At 41.8% G+C, this 19,560-nt stretch overlaps 2 protein-coding genes across 3 annotated transcripts in view; both read right to left on the minus strand.

Moving 5' to 3' along the window:
* The window catches only part of LOC109289569 (myosin light chain kinase family member 4-like), a 58,883-nt gene that overhangs the window by 13,288 nt on the left and 26,035 nt on the right, over nt 1–19,560 (minus strand). For both annotated transcript variants that reach the window (XM_019505649.1, XM_019505650.1), the window contains exons 2-5: nt 8,144–8,234; nt 6,376–6,808; nt 3,022–3,599; nt 988–1,093 (exon numbers count right to left, since the gene is read on the minus strand). In XM_019505649.1, coding sequence (XP_019361194.1) covers nt 988–1,093; nt 3,022–3,599; nt 6,376–6,808; nt 8,144–8,234 — 1,208 coding nt within the window. The remainder of the gene's footprint in view (nt 1–987; nt 1,094–3,021; nt 3,600–6,375; nt 6,809–8,143; nt 8,235–19,560) is intronic.
* On the minus strand, nt 11,263–12,465 carry LOC109289570 (myosin light chain kinase 3-like). Its single transcript, XM_019505652.1, has one exon. It carries the CDS (start codon nt 11,884–11,886, stop codon nt 11,431–11,433), a length of 456 nt encoding a protein of 151 aa, XP_019361197.1. The 5' UTR covers nt 11,887–12,465; the 3' UTR covers nt 11,263–11,430.

The following is a 19,560-nucleotide window of genomic DNA, read 5'->3' on the forward strand; positions in this document are numbered from 1 at the left end:
CACATGATAAGTAAGTGCAGCAGAGTGTAAAGGCAGCCCTGCAGGTGCAGTCTTCGTAAGTGAGGCCCAAATGAAAGGTAAAAATAATGGTAGCTTGAAGACTTAACCATTAATCCTCTTTATAATGTGGTTCAACAGTGTAAAATGACTCTGGAAACAGAAGAGCACTGCTTCATATTCAGCCATTCAATAACTTTCATGTCAAATCTGATTGGTTTATTAGTAAATAAATACTTTCTCCCAACTCCCTGCTCTGCAGAATCTGACAGTCAGGACACCTCCCCCACCCCCCTTTTCCCCTCATCAACAATAAAGCCTTTGTAGTCAGATCCTGGTTAATAAATCTGTTAATGATTCACAAGCCACTATAGAATCCACCTCGCACTCCCATAGTTTCCCAAATATGCAAATGTGGATAAGATGTAAGGGCTATGTGCTAATCAGGTCACAGCTTTATTTACTTACTTAAGGTGAGAATACCTGGAATGGCATGAATCAGCATTCCTTTCTTCACTATATCTATCATGTGGAGGACTGCTGTTAGCTTCACTCTACTCTTTGCAGCTGGTCCTCAGCCTATGGATGGGAATCTGCTGGTCTCTCCTTTTACGATTCGAGCAACTGACTAGCTCTGCTAAGGGATGTCTGTCCTTAAATCCACTCTATCAAGGTGCAAGAAGGGACCAGCTTGGAGGAAAGGCTTTATTCTAATCTCCCTTGGTGCACAAAGGCCAGTGTCTTACATGAGCCTTACCCACCCTACCAATGCCTTCCCCAGCTTTCTGGCAGCCTCTCTCTGCCAGTCATCTCTAGGTCTTTTCCCACCGTTCCATAGAAAGAACTTGCCTTCCACTTTTGTGGCTGTAAAGTTGCATTCTGCAGAGTTGACAGGAGCAGGTTACTTCTGTTTCTGTGTTTCAGTTATCACAGAGGTGTTGCTAGCTAAACCCTTCACAGCCCACCACTAGGCAGGGCAGACAGACTTACCCGCCTAATACTTCATGCTGACACACCGAGTAACTTGCTGTCACCTCTGCTTGTTTGACATTCACTATGCGATGCTCAAAAGGTGCAGGAGGAGGAGGGCTGTCATCTAAATGGGAGAGAGTTCATTCATTCCTTTGGATTTCCACAGACAGCTGCACATTATCTTATAGTTTCCCAGGAACGTTTTCACTTCCCAGGATTCAACTTTACCACAGCACCCAGGCACAGCAAAACACAAAGGAGGCCAGAGCCACTGTAGTCGTGGACATCTAGAGCTCCCCACTAGAGTTCTCCTGCCACCTTGAATATTGCTGTCCCTGAAAGTGCAACCCCCAAAAGCCGTTATTACCTCTGAAAACTGTCTTGCTGCAACAATATTGAGAGTCTGTTTTCTAGGGAAAAGGACAGTTTTCCCCAACATCATCTTTCTGTACAGCGGTGGGTAAATAGCATGCAAGGGCAATACTAGTGGGAAAGACAAACAGCTGAATAGTTTAGACCCAGCCAATTATGATGATCTTATAGCCACATTAAAAATTAAGTCAGGAAACTTTAACAGGCCTCTCAATATTCAACCATTTTCTCTTTCTTAGGTCCCAGGTCATCCTGAAAGCACCTAGGTACATGGTATAAGATTAAGCATAAAAAATTCCCCTTTGTCTTAAGTAAAATAATGCCATCACTAGGACTGTTCAAGTGCTTTACTGGATCAGGAACTAGATTTAATTATAGTATTTTGCACTTCCTCTGTACCTTTTTTCCAAGGACCTATATTAAGTCTCAATGTCCTGTGGGAGTAGAAAAGTATTACTATCCCTCCTTTGCTGACAAGAACTAAGGCAGAACCTTGGGAACAGGCTTCTCATTTCCTGGCTTCTACTCCCTCTTTACCCAATGTAATAAATTAACTAATTAAATTAATATAGTAAAAACCTCCTAATCAGGACAATCCCATCAGCTCAACAGCTTATTTATCCAGTAAGAGAAGCAGCCATGTAAGAAAAAAAAAAGCGAAGTACTGTACTAAATACAAATACTGCAAAAACAATTACATTCACATATTTACCACATTTGATCTTCTTGAATATTCATTTGGCTAGGAAAAGGCTAGGCTTAATATTTCACACCTATCTACAAACTCCAATTTTAGTTAATTTGGCATCAGCAGGGTGCCTCTCCACGGTTTTTGCTAATATAATGTTCTGATTAAGCAGTAAGTATTGCTGTTCCCCATCATCAAGGTAATTTCCTCCCTAGGGAGATGTCCCAATAAAGTAGTGGATCCAACTAAGTGTGACTCAATTAAAACAGACAGATCCTGAAGTTGTTCTAGGAGCAGAACTCCCAGTGACTCCCCAGTTCCTCATGCAAAGCCAGTGCCAGACGGGACACCCCAGAGCACTGTCTGTAATGCAGAACATGTTTAACGTACAAATGCTACACTAAAATTCCACTTGCTCACAGACATTTACAACACCCAGACACTACAGTGGGGCCCAAATTTTGATTTGCAGGTCTCTGTGTAAGTGCCTGGATACAGAAATGATGGAGGAACCAAAGTATCATCAGAAAGAGACTTACAGTCAATGATGTAACAAAGAACAAAATATGCAACCTTGCCTGTACCCACTACACCGCGTACCTGTGGTTGCTGCCATTCATTTGCTGTCTTGCCCACTTATCTTATACAATACAGACTTTTATTCATATGAATAAAATAACTCTTTTCATCTACATACAATCAACCTAATTTCTTTTTTAAAAGACCGTTATTCCAAAAATGACCATTAAGTAGAATCAGAAATTCAAAAAGACATTTATTCTCACTGTGCAGCTGACAGGAAACTTAAAAAGCAAATCTCTTGAATGCAAATACAGCTGTCTGTGCAGCCAAATGTACCTTTGGGTGCTGAATACCTACTCTCAAACTGTAACAAGTCCAATGAGCACAGTCTCAGATGTTATCATGCATAACATGCGCAAGCAGCACAGAAATCTCAGTTCAAGAGTCTCCAGGTGTTGTGAGGTACTTACCAATAATCACTTCATCCTGCTTGGCCAATGCTTTGCTGGTTTCTGTTGATTTAGTGTTTTCTGTTGCTTTTCCTGTATGTTGATGTGCCTCACTCTCACTTCCTCTTAAAGATGCATTTTCTAAATCTACTTCTGCCCTCTCAGGCTTAGCATCCTTTGTGGAGCCTTGTGTTGTTTCATCATGACTTTTTAATGTGGCTCCAGGATCTTTCTTAGTATCGTTTGGAGTTGTGCTCTGAGAGGTTACAGACTTGCATTTCAACTCAGATTTTCCATCAGTCTTTTTATCTGCTGTAGGCTTGTTCAATAGCATCTGTGGCTTCCCTAACTGGAGAGCCTGTTCACTCTGTTTATTATCAGGCTTCACTCCTTTTACTTCCTGAACTGGGTCAGGTCTGGTGTTTTTAGGGCACTGTTTATGTTGAAACTTGTCTGACATAAGTGTAACTCTTTCCACTTCTGAGGATGAGGAGAGAGATTTGATTTGGGGATTTCTATGTCTATGATCTCCTTGGCTTCCATCCTTGGTTGTCACCGTCTTTTGTTGGGCTTCAGTCATCTGAACGTTGATGGAAACCCTACAGAGCAAACATTCTCCACTTTAGACAAACAAACAGCTTTCTTTACTAAGCTTAGCAGAAAATACATATATATTACATTTTAAACCCCAATGTCTAGAACAATTTCTCTGCTAAAAATATCAGATACTGAAACTACAAAATGATAATAAGGAAAGCCAGCTCCTTCCATCCTGCCAAAGGAAATTTACAATCCAGTGAAAACTCTCAGCCACCAAAAAAATAATAATAATTTTTTAATATGCTAGTTTTTGTATACATCTGCCCTCTGCTGGGCACAAAATATATCACATCTGTTCCAGTATTACCAATGTCTGTGTTAAGGGGTGCAACATAAATTATACTGAGGTCACTTGCAAGGCATGAGCACACTTTTCAGGGGAAGCCACTAATAGTGAGATTCACTCTGACAGGATGTAAGCAGTTAATTTGCAAGTGGAAAAACAGACTGTGTATGCACACAGATGTGCAGAATAAGGCATCATTGTAAAGTCAGAACATAGGACTCTCAGTTTTGCTTTTTAAAGCTTTTTTCTTCAATAAGGTTGTTTAAATAAAGAATAAGATGGATCACGATGGTAGCCTGGAGTGGGAGGGGAGTACTTGTTGCCCAGTTGTGCACAGAGTTGGTAGATGGCATACAGCTGGTGTATAGTGTAGTTGGTAACTACATACACAAGTGACCAGGTAGATGTCTATTTGCCTGGGCTTTGCATATACAGTTCCAAAAATCGAGTCCATCTGAAGCTAGCTGACAAGAGGCTTGCAACTTGGGAATTGTGGCTTGTTATTGTGTATTATTCCTATCACAGCCTGGAACCAAAAATATGAAGTTGTACAACTGAATTCTATAGGATCTTTCCTTCAGTTAAAGATATTTTCTTTGAGGCAAGGATTTTTTAGGGTGATATCTTTTATTGGACCAACTGTATGAGTGGGATAAAGTCAAATGAGCTTTCAAATACAAGGCGTTGTTCCTCGGGTAATTTCTTTAGCATTCTAGACTCACTGGGAAACTGTTCTGCATTAATCTGGAGTTGCTCAACGATCATGGGGATTATAACAAACTTGCTATATTCCATATTTGTGTAAGAGCTGGTTATACAGCTACTAAACTCAGGGCCAAAACCTGCTGCTGTGACTTACATGAATACTCCACCTCATTTCTTTGGGACTTGCAGGCATTCATGTGGGTTTACAAACTTGGGCTCAAGATGTTACATAATTTTTTTAAAAGAATGCATCTACCTACTTTCCCCAAATTACTATAATTCTCAGTAGAACTCAGTTTAAAATATTGCTCCTCTTATAAAAGATGCTGAAAAGAAATTTTTCTACATTTTGCATAACAAATCCTGCATTGTTCACTCATACTTCAGGCATCTCCGAGTTATTTACAGGATAATCCCTCTGTAATGTATTAGGAATCTGAAGTTCAGTAGCAGTGAGCTATGAAAGCAGCTTGGAGCAAATACTTCTCTTACTAGCTAGACAAGCCTGAACTCGAGAAGGAACCTTGGGCATTTCTCCAAACAGCAGAACACTGTTCTTTTTACATTTCTGCATCCGTCTTTTGAGTTCATTGATAGCTGCTTCCCTCTAACAGAACAGAATCTGGCCTACTCTGACCTCACGCTCTTAAAAAAAAAATCTTAATGAGTGCCTTATTTATGGAGAAATTAATGCCCAAAGACAGGAAGATTTATCATCTTCTCACATTCCTATTACAAATAAAAACATGCTGTAAAACACTATCTGATTTATAATGAAACTGTAATTGAAGCTGATCTGAATGCACTTTTTTTTCCCCACTTCCCAGCTCTTGTGTTCAGGGGGTTTCCACATATTCCCCCACTCCATGCATTTAGCATTTGTGGAGTGCACTAGTAAGACAACTCTACAATTTTCTTCTACTCAGCCACAGAGCAAGAAATGGCAATGCAAGCTTCCCCCATTTCATCCTGCTACAGCCTTGCACCAAGCTCCTCCTACAGGTAAAGGGAATGATAGTCTCCAGGCCTTTCCCTAAATTAGCCTTTCTTACAAAGGTGCCAGTCACTGCCCCTTGCACTAATGTTTTCTTCAAACGTGGATCCCTGTGTACAGACACCTAGACAGAGATGATGTCTTTTCAGTTTATTAATTTGGTTCTTCAGTGTCCAAATGCTTGTATTGCATTGAACTGGGACTTCTCCCTCTTGCAAACCGCGGTCCCAGTTGCAAGCAACAATCCCATTACATCTTTTATATGGCAAAGCTTAAAATTAAACTAGTCTTACCTACGACACAGACAAACAAAATTACTGAGGGCTCAGAAGGTAAGCAACAAGGTATTGTAAATTAAACTGATCAAAAACAGTCCAACCCCTGAATTTGTGTCAAACACTAATGCAATTATATCTTCAGTCAATGTCAGATGGTAGAAATACCTCTGTTGGAAAAAAGGAATTTATAAAGTCCAGTTAAATGAGTAAATCAGATTCTTATCTCCCTGACTCAAGTCACCTCTGTTGCATTAATGTAGTACATTATTAGCACTTTTTAAACGTTAAACCTTGTTGGAATATGCGAGGGACCTAAGGTGACTCTAGATCTTCAGTTAGTTCCTGTTCTTATATGGCTGGCTTTCTACAGGGTCACAGCCAGGAGTCTTCCTGCCTTTGGGCATTAATTTCTCCATAAATAAGGCACCCATTAAGATCAAAGGGTTCTTTTGTCTTTTTTAACACCTGAAATGTTTCTAACCACACAGAAAAGTTACTGATTGGGCCCTTACCTTGTGCGTATCACTTTATATTCTATTCCAGACACAGACTTGGATGTTGACGGCATTGCTCCGAGAGATGTAGAGCACATTGTAGAAGGTTTGCTTTCCTTTTCTTTTGATTTCTGATGTGCAAGCATTTTGTGACAGTCTTCCTGTCTGGGTGCTTTATCCACGCAGTGTGCTTTAACAGGAACATTCTGGCTCTCCGAAGGATCTTGGTTTATGAAGCCAAGACCATTATTTTGAACAAAAGCTGCAATACCGTCTTTTTTTGGTGGACAGCTATTTGACCCACGTGTTGGAGCAACAGGTTCTACTGTCAGTGGATGCAATATCCTTTGTTTACTTTGTGGACTGGAGTCAATTTTGGAGACTGCAGTGCTAGAGTTCACCTTTTCACATACTCCATTATTCTCATCCAACGTTTTCTCCCTTTTGGTGTCTATGTAAGAAAAGGTATCAATAACGAAAGAAAATATTACAGTATGACATGCATGATAAAAAAGTACATTCATAGCCAGGATGTGTTAGATTCCATCAAAAAAACTGCCATCCAAATAAAGCTTTTCTGAAAGGGCTAAAAAACATCCTCTTATGTGGGTCTGAGCTCATAGGAAGAAAATGTCCAATATTTCCAACCCAGATATACACGTTAATAAATTACTTAACAGATAGTTATTCAGCCCTGTTAAAAGTTTAAAAAAAACCAAACCCCACAAAAAGCCACACTATTTCTGAATAAAAATATTTGGTAAGCGTCAACACAAGGATGTTCAAGACTATGGGCTAATGTAGTTCAAATGAAGTAGAAAAAGGGACTTCCTTGGTCATGGTAAACACCCATCTGAGTGTCCGTGCTTCAGAGAGTAGCAGTAATGTTGCAAATGGAACAGGACTCCAAGAAAAGATGGGTCTCGGAACAGTAACCTTCTACCCACAGGCTTGTTAAGACACAACAAGTAGGTCATATTGTGGTTATTCTACTAATTACCTCTGCTTTTCAACACATATGATGCTGCAAGAGGCACCTATAAAGGAAGTGAAAACCATTTTCTTCAGGACTTTGGGATTCTACTTGCACAAAGGACCTGTACAATCAGTGTTATTTTCATTTATTCTCCAAATTAGTTTGCTACTCAGTCCAGAAATACTGGGAGGATTTTGAGTCAGAATTCTGAACCAAGACAGTAGCAAGGTTTTGGTCTCAAGTGGAAGAAGATTTTGATGATTTGTGGTAAGGGCTCTGCATCTACATCTTCTTTATAGTTATGTACACCACTTCTGTAAATCCATTGGTGTCCACAACAGATGCCTTAAGGAAACCTTCTATCAGACAGATCCTAAGGAAGAAAACCTTCTCTAACCCTAACCCAATCATTCATGACATCTGCCAGCCATTTGGAAGACTCCCAGTTCAAGAGTTCCATAAGTCTGCTCATATTTGGATTTTGTCTCCACCAATTTCCTTTACAGGTTTTCTGTGTGCTCTTGCTATTGTATCGTCAGCATGCCAAAACAGACATGGTCTACTTTGACTCAATTATATATCATTGCATAATTATAATTCCATAATTAATGAATTATTGCCAGGGATTTTAGAAGTAAAAATCCAATAGTGTTTTGACCAACATGGGTCATTTTACTCAGCCACAGCTAGCTAACTCAGAGGTACCTATAGGTATATAGATACTTTGGATCATTCATTCCCAACTTCTAAGTATTAGAATAACCAAGTTCTACAGCAAATACCTTTGTTAAAATGTACATATACACGTACCGTCCAAAGACTCCTTGCTGTCAGCCTCGGCTCCTCTATTTTTAGGTGCATGCTTTGGTTTTGCACCCTTCTCTTCATTTTTATCTTTAGTCTAAAAAATACCATTGAACATAAAAGTAATCAAGAAGGTTAAAGGTGTCTATTTCCCAACGTATCACATTTGTCAAAGAAGTGAGACCCTAAAAAAAAGGTAGTAAGACCTCAAATCTGCCGTGATTTCATTATATGCTGTCTTTTCCCTTCACTAAAATTCCTGCTTTAAAATAAACAAATACATCTTCTACCTTTTGAAGCAAAATCGCATCATTTCATAGTTCTAAAATAATTCTTACTTCTCAAGACTGACTGTAATGATATTTCCCCAATATACAGCTACATCATGTTTTTTTAATCTGAGAGGGGAGGCCTTAGATGAAGAAAGGTAAAGTTCGTTCCATTTCTTTTTGACCAAAGAAAGATTTTTGTTTCACAGAAGGGATATCCTATGCACTGAAGAATATTAAAGTTTTATGGACAACTAGATACTCCATTAGACAAACCACTTGAGCAGTTCCATTGCCTGATTTGGGGAATATTCCAATATCTGGATCTATTTTTTTTGGCTTGAGCACATCTCTTCCTTTAATTGAAAAGGCACCAATTTCAGATGTGGGGTGTTTGTAGAATACCTTTTGCCAATACTGAATCCTTTCCCTACCAACAGTCCAACTTGAACATAAACCTAAGTCTGCTATTTGTCCTATCGCTAATAAAAAGCTTCCCTTCTCTTCCCTCCCACTGAAAAAGAGGAACTTAAATGTCACAGCCACTTTGGAGTACAACACTGAGCCTGCCTGTAATGAAGATCATGGAGAATGTCTGCAGAGGCCTTGAGTGGACCTGACAATCTAGTGCAATTTCATAGATGTCAGAAGTCAGAAAACTTTGAACCTGTAAAGCTCTTAATTCGTGGTTTATTGTGTTAATTTGGAGCCAGCTTGGCAAACTCTCCCCCTTAAATAGTCCCAAGGACTTTACTACATCCTGTTACTAAGTCAGCAGGCAGCTTATAAAAAGAAAAAACCAAAAGTGGCCCACCATACTTAGAAACACTGGATGAAGTCACCATTATGAGCTTGGGTGCATTGATAGCAGCTGTGAAGCAGAAACAAGCAAGTAAAGATTATTTTCAAAACAGCAATGCAATGCAGTCCTCAACTGGTATACCTATTCTGAAGTCAAGAGGCGAGAACAATATGGTATAGCGTTACCTGAGCAGCTTTGAAATAACTAGCTCAGGACCCATTTGAAATCTGGACACGGCAATCCGAACTCACCACTTAGGTTCACAGCAGACAAATTAGTCTGTGCCAAGCTCCATGTTGTCATACTACTACACTGTTTAAAGCCAGCTTTGGCATATCTACATTACACAGCAGTTGCTTCCATGACCACAGGACAGACATACCCCTAACATCTTAGTCCAATGTTATGGACAAGAAACAAATGAAGGGACATTGATGGTAACTTACCAAAACCAGAGCTCACCATAAAGCTGCCTGCCTGCCTGCCTGCCAAGAATATACTGCCATTTCTGTAACGGGCAAAAAAAAATAGATGGGATTCAGAGACCTGCACTCTATGCCCACCTCAGACCTGGGCTGCTGGGGGACTTCGGGCAAGTCACTTCACCTCTGTGCCTCAGTGTTCCTAGTAACTGTTCTGGCTTTCTTTACACAGCAGTTTGAGACCTACTGATGAAGATTTACTTAAGAGCTAATTAATATCAACACTATACTATAACTACGAGAGAGTACATGGTCACTGTATTTTATTCAGAGCCCTCCTAAAACACCCATCTTCTGCTAAATGTTTCACTGATAATCTGCCCAAGAAAAAAGTTTGTAAGTTAGTTAACCATTTTGAAATGGACCCTTCCCTGGTCAAGGTCCTCTGTATTTGCCTGTCCAATCTGGCTTCTAAGATTCCTAGAGCCACTATCACATCTGCCCCTAGATGTTGCATGGTGCCAAGCACATTGTGGACACTTTCAGGAATGGTGGCTTTTACTAAGACATGTCAATATTTTAAATACTTTTGTATGTTTCCAAGCAGCTGTTGCACAATTCCATTGGAACAGACTGTAAATAATGGCAGCATCCCCAAAACAAGAAAATTGTCCGTGCAATGGGTTGTTAATCTCAACCTCAGAGGAAATTAAGTTACAAAAACCTCCCTCACAATCTAGGACATCTGTCAGTCTCCAAAATAACAGGATTTTATGAGGACATGGACCAGCAGACCTATGTCAGAAACCCTGCACAACATTTTCCTTCTGTGTGCTGTTGTAGGAGTTCACATTTACATGCCAGAGTTTAAGTATTTTTTTAATGTTATTTTGATTTGAGCACCTATGAACTATAAAGCAAGAAGCATTCACAGAGCACCTGGGGGCAAATCACATCTCTACCACTCCCACGCTCTGAGATCCTCTAAAATTAACTAGCATCCCATATATGCCTCTTTGTATGGTTCTGTTTCTCACATTGGGACACAAACAGTAATAAAGACTCAGTATGCATCATGACTGAAATTTATTCCTATCGTGAATATCCATTCTCAACAATAAGGCTGCACAGGTGAAACTGAGAATTCAGTCTGTGATCCCCTGAGGTTGTATAGAAGTAAAAGCAGGTTTTAGCCCTTAATGGCCATCATGATCAGTCAGAAAATAGCATCCAATTCTATCAATAAATACTTTACAGCGCACAAGACAGGCAAGGTTCTTTGAGAAGATGTGATATCTTTTATTAGAGCAACTGAGTAGTTGGGAAAAAGTTCTTAGCAAGCTTTTGGGCACAATCACCCTTCTTCAGGCATAGGGAGTCTCTGCTGTTCTGAGTACATTACAATGTACAAGCCATTATTGTCCATTTAGGGCTGAACCTAACTTGCCCTCCATTGCCCAGGGTAATAGAGGGCAGAATTTGGTCTTTCAAGTTGAGAGTTTCTTGGCATACAAATCTAGTTTTACACTTGTCTAAGTGCTTACCACACTTCTGACAATACAGACATAAGTACCCTACCTTCTTTCCAAATAAATATAAGGACTAAGTCTATGCTTCGAGAAGCTTCAACTAAAAGGAATTGTAACAACTTAATAAACGGTAGCATTGAGACAGGAAAGTCTAAATATGCGTATGTGCATGCATCAAATAAGAATTTAAATCAGAATGTCTGGGACCCTGCCCCTTACACGGGAACGATCAAGAACAATAAAATAAAACCCACCTCCACGAGGATTTCAGTCAGACTCCCTTTCTTCCAGGGACAATGCCTTTCAGAATGAAATCCACTACTTTAGAATTTTTCAGTGTCTCTCCCATGAGTGCAATAACTTTATCCACTGTGTCAACCTTGTTTTCTATCTTTTCCAGCCTCTCTCTATGCTTTGAGGCATCTTGCTGTGTAGCTTTCAACAGCATCAACATTTCTGAGCGCACACTTCGGATATGAGTCTGATGAACACTATCCTCCGATTTTAGGCCTCTTTTTGCTGTCCCTGTCTTATCAGCAGGTGCTTGAGGCACTATTAGCTTGTTAACGCCTTTTTCTATGTCGTCCATGCTTTGGTTAACCTTTTGTAACTCACCTTTCACATCTTCTTGGAAATTCAATAACTTGTCTACTTTTTCAGTCAAAAGATTCAATTTTTTGTCCATCAGGCTTATATTATTCCCTCTTGCAGACTGCAACCTACTCATGACTTTTCCAAATCAGTCCACATGCTCCAAGTTACTCTCAGACATCATGCCCAGACAATAAGTTAATACCAGTGAAATGTAGTTGCCTCCATGTCAAAGGTACATACTAAAAGATTATTCACTGAAAGTTCATCTTCCTTAGTCACTCCCTTACCAAAGAACCAAGGATGAATTACTTTGGTTATTAGAGGTGCTCGAAGCAAGTCACTGGTCAGCCATTATGTGAAAAGACTTCATTTTTGTGTTATCTATTTCTTACTGCATCCTTTCAGTGACGGAGTTAACTTGGCACTAGACAAGTTTCTCTTGGGCCTCCTTGACGTCACAAAAACCATTTAAAATTCCTTCTTGAGAGGCTGTTGATAGGCAAGCATCTTAACAATTAACAAGGCCCATAGCGGATCTCTATAGGGCAATGCAATGCTTGCATGCCTCCCTTAGCTTTCTGCTATTGAAATATACTCTTTCAAAACATTTCTCCTTGCCACAAAAGGGAAGTATAAAAGTGAATTTGTCTGCTGCCATGCTAAAGCTTGGAAGAGTTCTGCTTTGCGTCATACATGTGTAACACCCAGCACAGACGCACGCCATCTTCAGGTTGGCTGGCACTTGAATTTAAAAATAGAGCACAATGACTGGTTTGAAATACATTATCTGGCACCAGCACGTCTTTGTCAATTGAAACGTCTAAAATTAAATTCTTTCTCCAGGGCCATGAAAGTGCACAGTGTAAAAAGTCTACAGTGAGGTATGCCAAAACGGCTTCCACAATTAGCAGCAAATAATTGGCCTAAAGTCCTTTATAGTTATGCTTTTGCGTCTGAAGTACATTTGTGTTAAACTTCAAAAACAATCTTTCACTGGAGACAAGAGAAACATCATTTTTAGGAACCGAGTATCTGAATTGTCCCAAGTACCTCACGAACAGCAATTAATTTACCTTCAGACCAGCCCTTGAAGAAACAGAACTACAATTATTCCTGTTTGGCAAATGAGGAACTCAAGCACTGTTAGGTTAGACAGATCTGGCCACAAAAGCAGTATGTGGCAAAACCAGGAACTGAATCCACATCTCTTAAATTCCAGACAGGATAAGGGCACAGACAGGTAATTACACACCCTGGTATAATGTGCATTGATTTTGTACACTTTGTTAACAGTTATATCAGGATAAGCAACTGCAAGATGTGCTCTGACCCCAACATAATTCAATAGTTGGCAGCTTGGGGGAACAATAGCTACCACAGGATACATGAAGACAGATGAAGCTTAAAATGGTGTAAGGTTTATCTCAACTGCTGCGCAAATCATTGCTCTTGGGCATTTGTGTTTTTCACTGTGATCTGGGATCATATTCAATAAGCTTCTTGTAGTATAAATTTAGTGTGCCATAGAGATTTCCCCCACACATTAGCTTCTTACAGTTTGACAAAGTTCAGTCTCTGCTATTAATTATTTTCTGCTCCCAAGTATCTCCTATCTGAGCTGCACAGAGATTTTCACTGGAGAATACATCCAAACATCATGCGATAAGCCAGCTAGTGTTGTCAAAGCCCCACTTGCAAAAAAGGCACCTAAAATAGAGGTAATACTTGGACTAAAAGGGTGCCTGTACACATGACAGGGGTTTAGTCCCCTAAATTGAAACAGTATGTTTTTAATTCTGATGATTAAAACCCCACCATTTCATAGTTTCTAGGGTCGGAAGGGACCTGAGCAGATCATCTAGTTCAATGCAGGGACTTTCATTACTCTCACTGCGAAGGATCTCCTCCCCCCGCCATGGAGCCTGCTTGCCTCTGCTGTGGCCGGTGGGCAAGCTGCTGGTGGGCCAAGCAGTCCTTCCCCCTGTGGCGGCAGCACCCCGCCCAGGCGGGCTGCTCGCTGCACGGGTGCTGCCCCAGCTCAGGCTCAGGGAACAAGTGCATCAGGCTGGGTGCTGCCTCTGAGCTGGGGCAGCACCTGCCCACTAGCAGCCCACCTGGGTGACGCCAGGGGGCGCCACCACCACCAAACAGAAGGACCAGCGCCCCCCGCAGCACAAGGCCCACCGGCAGCTCGCCCCTCTGGCCACAGGCAAGCTCTGCAAAAAAACAAATCAAAGAAGATCAGGCTCCTCACTGCTTTTTTTTTCCCCCACAGTGGAGCCTGCATGATTGAGCTCCCAGCAGGCCAAGCAGCCCCTGAGCTGCAGGGGGCCCCAGTCCTTCCCTCTGTGGGGTTGGTGAGCCCTGGGGCCACCCAGGCAGGCTGCTAGTGGGTGGGTGTTGCCTCAGCTTGGAAGCAGCACCCACCAGATCTAACTCTTCCCTGAGCCCACCCCCGGGGAGCAGTACCCCCATGCAGTGTCCCCGCTGCCCTTCTGCCACCTGGGATCACGTGGGAATGGGCTAGCTTGTCTCTGGGGCAGCACAGGAAGGCGGCAAGAGGGCGGCTGGGTGTGCTGGCAGCCGGAGAAGGTGGCAGGGATGGTGCACAGGGTGCTGGAAGCCCCGGTGGGCTCAGGGAAGCATTGGATCGGGTACCTCCAAGCTGGGGCAGTACCCACCCACTAGCAACCTGCCCAGGCAGCCGCAGGGTGTGCCAGCACAGACAGAGGAACCAGGGACTGCTCGGCCCTCCAGCAGCTCGCCCCCTGACCATGGGAGAGGTTGGCAGGCTCCACAGGAAAGAAAAAAAAAAAAGGATTGGGACCCTCGCCACTTTTGCCTTCAGCCCACCTCTTCTGCCAGGAGGCGAGCTGTCAAATTAAAGGCTGCAATGTTACAAGTAACTACACTGAAAACTAAACTACATGAGAACGTGGCTTCATTTGCAACATAACAAACTTATTTAAATAGCCAAAAAAACCCACCATTTGTGTAAAGCGTGACAATATTAAACTGCAAAACTGGGCAATTTTTATCATGCGTATAAGCACCCAAAGACTGCAGAACAAGTCAGATTCTACTGAATGTGCTGCTGGGGTCAGTACTTTTCAGACTAATCAACTCTAGTTTCTGGAGCCACCTGCTTTCCATTAAAGGTCAAACTTAAAATACATTTGAGGTTTGAGATGTTTATCAGGTGATAATTTCTTCTACAAGCAAGGGAGGGTCAGTTCCCAATCATACTACAGATGGAAGGTTAAAAAGATACAGAATAATGGACCTTAAAGTGTTCATTATAGAATTCTACCTAACAATTAATTCAATAATGTTGCAAGAAAATAGAGTTTTAGGAACACAACATAATGATTAATGAACAGAGTGGGTAAGTTCACAGATCTAGGGAAAAAAATTATATACCCTCACTAGGCACATGTTCCCTGCAAGTAGATAAAAATGTACAGAAGGGAGAAAGCTTTTTTTCTTGCCCTAAGGATTTCTGCCCTTCTTCCCTTAACAGAGGTAACCTTAAGCTGTTGCTAGCAAGATTTAGCTTCACCCTAAAGTAAATGCATTCTGTGATTTAAAAGTCTTGCAGGTTCCAAAATGCTTATTCAATAACTAAAACAATCAGGAACTATTAGCATATGTATAATGCTACTCCGATAATCTAATTATATAGTAACTCAGTAGAACACACAGTTCCAGATTTAATTTAACACATATGAGATTTACATATAAAAGTATCTCACTGAGTTCAGATACTCTTCCATAATATTAATTAAATATATTCAGGAAGCATCAGACTCCTCAAGAAAAAAAATACTTTTCAGAGAAGTTGTCAGGTATACAGACACAGGCAGCTCAGTCCTCACAACAGCAACCTTTTAAACTTGGTATTTCCTGCCTTCCTTCAGAAGGAAAAAGGCAATTAGGTAAGAATACCTTTGATTAGGCCCATTTAAACCAGGCAATTTACAACAAATATTTCAAGATAGAGGTGTATGTACATACATAGTCTAGCAAGATAGAGGCCTAGCACATGGTCATTGGTTACTGTATGCCCGAGGCTGAATGTAAGGTAATGTAATCATACAGAAAAGCAGGTCTGGAAGGAACCTCCAGGGTTCATCTAGTCTAACATACAGACACATATGTGCACAAGACAAATCTAGCTACCAAAACTGCATTATCACAGTAACTGCACATGCAATTGTAATAAAACATAAATGTGACAGCACAATTGCGCACATGCATAAAACGTGACCCTAGTATTTGGATGCAAGCTTCAAAAATGAAACACCTTTACATGTTTATGTCAAAATAAGTACCAAAGTTAGTAATGTCCTTTCATCAGTTATGGATTATTTTATGTTATGTTATTATGGTCATGGACTAAGCTGTGTTGTGCTACCTACTCTCCAAACATTAATGGAAACAAGCACCAAAGACCTTACACCAGAAAATATGTGATTGGGTATAGCACAGCAGCACCGTTTTCAAATTCAAATTATGTTCAGTAAGCCAGTAATACTTGTCAAAGAGCTTGGTAAATATGGGACCACACCAGAGCTCCATGAACCTTTGAGAAGAGGCAGCTGCCCTAGGGCTCTAACAACAGCTGAGGTCTGTGGGGCCTATCCCAGCTCCTGTTCTAAGGGCACTATCAGTAGCACAATGCTATCACTCTTGCAAGCTGGCCAAGAGAAGCATCGCCCATTACATTCAGCATGAAAGAGATTCCAGGCTACAGAATATAGGCAAACTGGGATCAGCTAGTAAGCTAGGGGAACTCCTGGGGCTACTTTCATTTATAATGGACATGAAGGGACATCGGACACCAGCACAGAGAAGCCAGCAGCTCAAAGGTGACATGATGCAACTTTTGCCCTCCCCTCTCCATATTATGCCTGCTGTACACCCTGTGTAGAAAGGCAAAGAATCTGTCCCAGTATACTTACATAAAGCCTAGTGATGTCAGCTATGCAAGAAAGTACCAGGATAGTCCTGCTTCGTGTAACACAAACAGCTGGTGCTGTCTGACACACAGAAGAGCAAGACATGTTCGCAGCCTCTTCTACCCAGATAGGCTTGCTCAACCAACAGCAGTGCTACTTAACTCCCATCTCCCATGCATCTACATACAGCCACCTTATGATCACATACTGCACAGATGTGCAGAAGGGCCTGGGAGAAAAGACATGATTTGGCCCGGAGAGATGTTTTAAATGGCCATCACTACAGAGCTGTTAAGGTGAGCTGGGGCAAGGTACATGCTACATAGGGACAGTATAGCCAAAAGGTAAAGTACGTCTGGTTCTGGGTAGGACTGTCCCCACTTCCTTTTTAAGTGCACAAACTGAAATACAGAATAAAGGAAATGGTTCAATAGATTTGACTACTTATTTTGTCTTTTAAAGTTTCATACATTCAACCAGCAGGAATCCTTGGTTCTTTTCACTTTGAATGACAATAGAAAGTAATCTTTACCCATGGAATGTATTTACTGCTTAACTTTTGCATTTTGCTGAGGCTGAAGAAGAAAAGCAGTTGGTTCCTTTTAGTTACAAGTCTTTCAACTCAATATTTAAAATAAAATAAAATTGCCTGGCTTCGTATTGTACATTATTAGACAGCGGTCTTGGGATAATACAAAATAGTGCTATTACCATAAAAAAATGAATGAATGAAAATTGCCTATTAAACTCACTTTTTCATTGTTGCTAAAAGTGATAATTTGCATTTATATACTACCTTCAAACAGTGTCCTGCATCCCCAACACAAAACTTAATTTGGAGAACTTAAAGTGCTATGTCAATAATTAACCATCATGAAAAGTCCAGAACTTTCATGAACTGTCACCATCTGTCTAGCTACAAGTCTGACAATATGATCAATGGTGAGACAAGCTGGTTGGCTGAGACTCAGCCTCGAAGGAGCACAATTAACCAGTAGCATAATCATGGGTAGGCAATGAGAGCATGAACCCTGGGCACTAACTTTGAGGGGGCATGAGAATGGAGCCACTGCTGCTGCTGACCAGGCTGCCACAGCTGATACCACCAGACCAGCCACCACTGTCTAGGGTCACAATAGGCATTTTTTTCTGGCTGTGAGACAAAATAACCCTCTATAGATCAGAGGTGGGTGGACAGGCAGGGACTAGGACCCAGCTGCCACCACTGCTTGTCCCTGCAGTAGTAGAGGAAGTCTGCCATTGAATTGCTCTGCTGCTGAATGCTGCCAAAGCCCCACAGCTATGGGCCATAACCCACAGGCTATAAGTTGCTGAACCCTGACCTTGGGCACAGAACCTCCTTGTTACACTTCCGCAATTACTCTGCCATGTGTAACTGGTCTCCCAATGATCACTATTAAAGTCGGTCCCAAACAGTAACAAATGAGTGCTGTGATCTTTCATAGTAAACTGGTGGGCTCTCCCCATTAAAAGCTGAACTGAAAAAGACTTTTAGCATAACTTCAAGAGACTTCTAAAGCCAGCAAATTTCTTAGGTATGGTAAAGAACTGGAAACTGCCTGAATGTTGGAGAACCAGACCTGGAGGCTACCCTGACATCTGAGGGTATTTTTGGTGGGGAAGACTAGAATTTGTTCCATGTCTGGCTTTGGCCACTCACTAACCCTCCCAATGATGAATTCCCTTGTGACAGAAGGATGGTTTAAAACTCCAGGAATTCTACAGTTTTATCATAGATTTCATAGACATTTGGGGTGGAAGGGACCCCAGAGGATCATCGAGTCCAGCCCCCTGCCCCAGGGGCAGGAAGTCAGCAGGGATCACAGGATCCCAGCAAGATAAGCATCCAAATATGTCTTGAAGGCATTCAAAGTGGGTGCTTGAACCGCCTCCAATGGCAGTCTATTCCAAAACTTGGGGGTTCGGACAGTGAAGTTCTTTCTTATGTCCAGCCTGAATCAGTTGCGGCAGAGTTTGTGACAGTTGGATCTTGTCATCCCTTGGAGCGCTCTGGTGAACAGACGTTCCCCCAGATCCTGATGAGCACCCCAATAAATTTATAGGTGGCCACTAGATCAACCCTGAGCCTGCTCTTTTCCAGGCTGAAGAGTCTCATGGCTCTCAGCCTCTCATCATAAGAACAGTTTTCCTGACCTCTGATCATATGCATGGCTCTCTGCACCCTCTCAAGCTTCTCCACATCCTTTTTGAATTGTGGGGCCCAAAACTGGATGAAGTACTCCAGCTGTGGCCTCACCAAGGCTGAGTACAATGGGAGAATGACATCCCGGGATTTACTTGAGAAGCATCTAGGGATGCAAGCCAGCATTTTGCTCGCTTTACTAGCTGCAGCATCACACTGAAGGCTCATGTTCATCTTGTGGTCAATCATGACCCCCAAGTCCCTTTCATCTATAGTGCTAACCAGCGTAGCACTGCCGAGCCTATAAGAATGCTACAGGTTTTTCCTCCCAAGGTGGAGAACCTTGCATTTTTCAGTGTTGAACACCATCAGGTACTTGTCCACCCATTTCCCGAGCCTGTCGAGATCTGCCTGGATCACCCTCCTGTCCTCAGGTGTGGATGCTTTACCCCAGAGTTTGGTGTCATCAGCAAACTTGGCCAGTTCACGTCTAACACCAACGTCCACATCATTGATGAAGATGTTAAATAGTATAGGCCCTAGGACAGAGCCTTGAGGGACCCCACTGGTCACAGCACACCAAGATGATTGGCTCCTGTTGACCACCACCCTCTGGGTTGTACCATGGAGCCAATTCCCCAGCCAGCGGATCGTGCTGAGGTCGAGGCCACAGTTAGCCAGTTTA

The sequence above is a fragment of the Gavialis gangeticus genome, unplaced genomic scaffold, assembly GCF_001723915.1.
Source record: "Gavialis gangeticus isolate Ggan-Ray unplaced genomic scaffold, GavGan_comp1, whole genome shotgun sequence".
Taxonomy (NCBI): domain Eukaryota; kingdom Metazoa; phylum Chordata; order Crocodylia; family Gavialidae; genus Gavialis; species Gavialis gangeticus.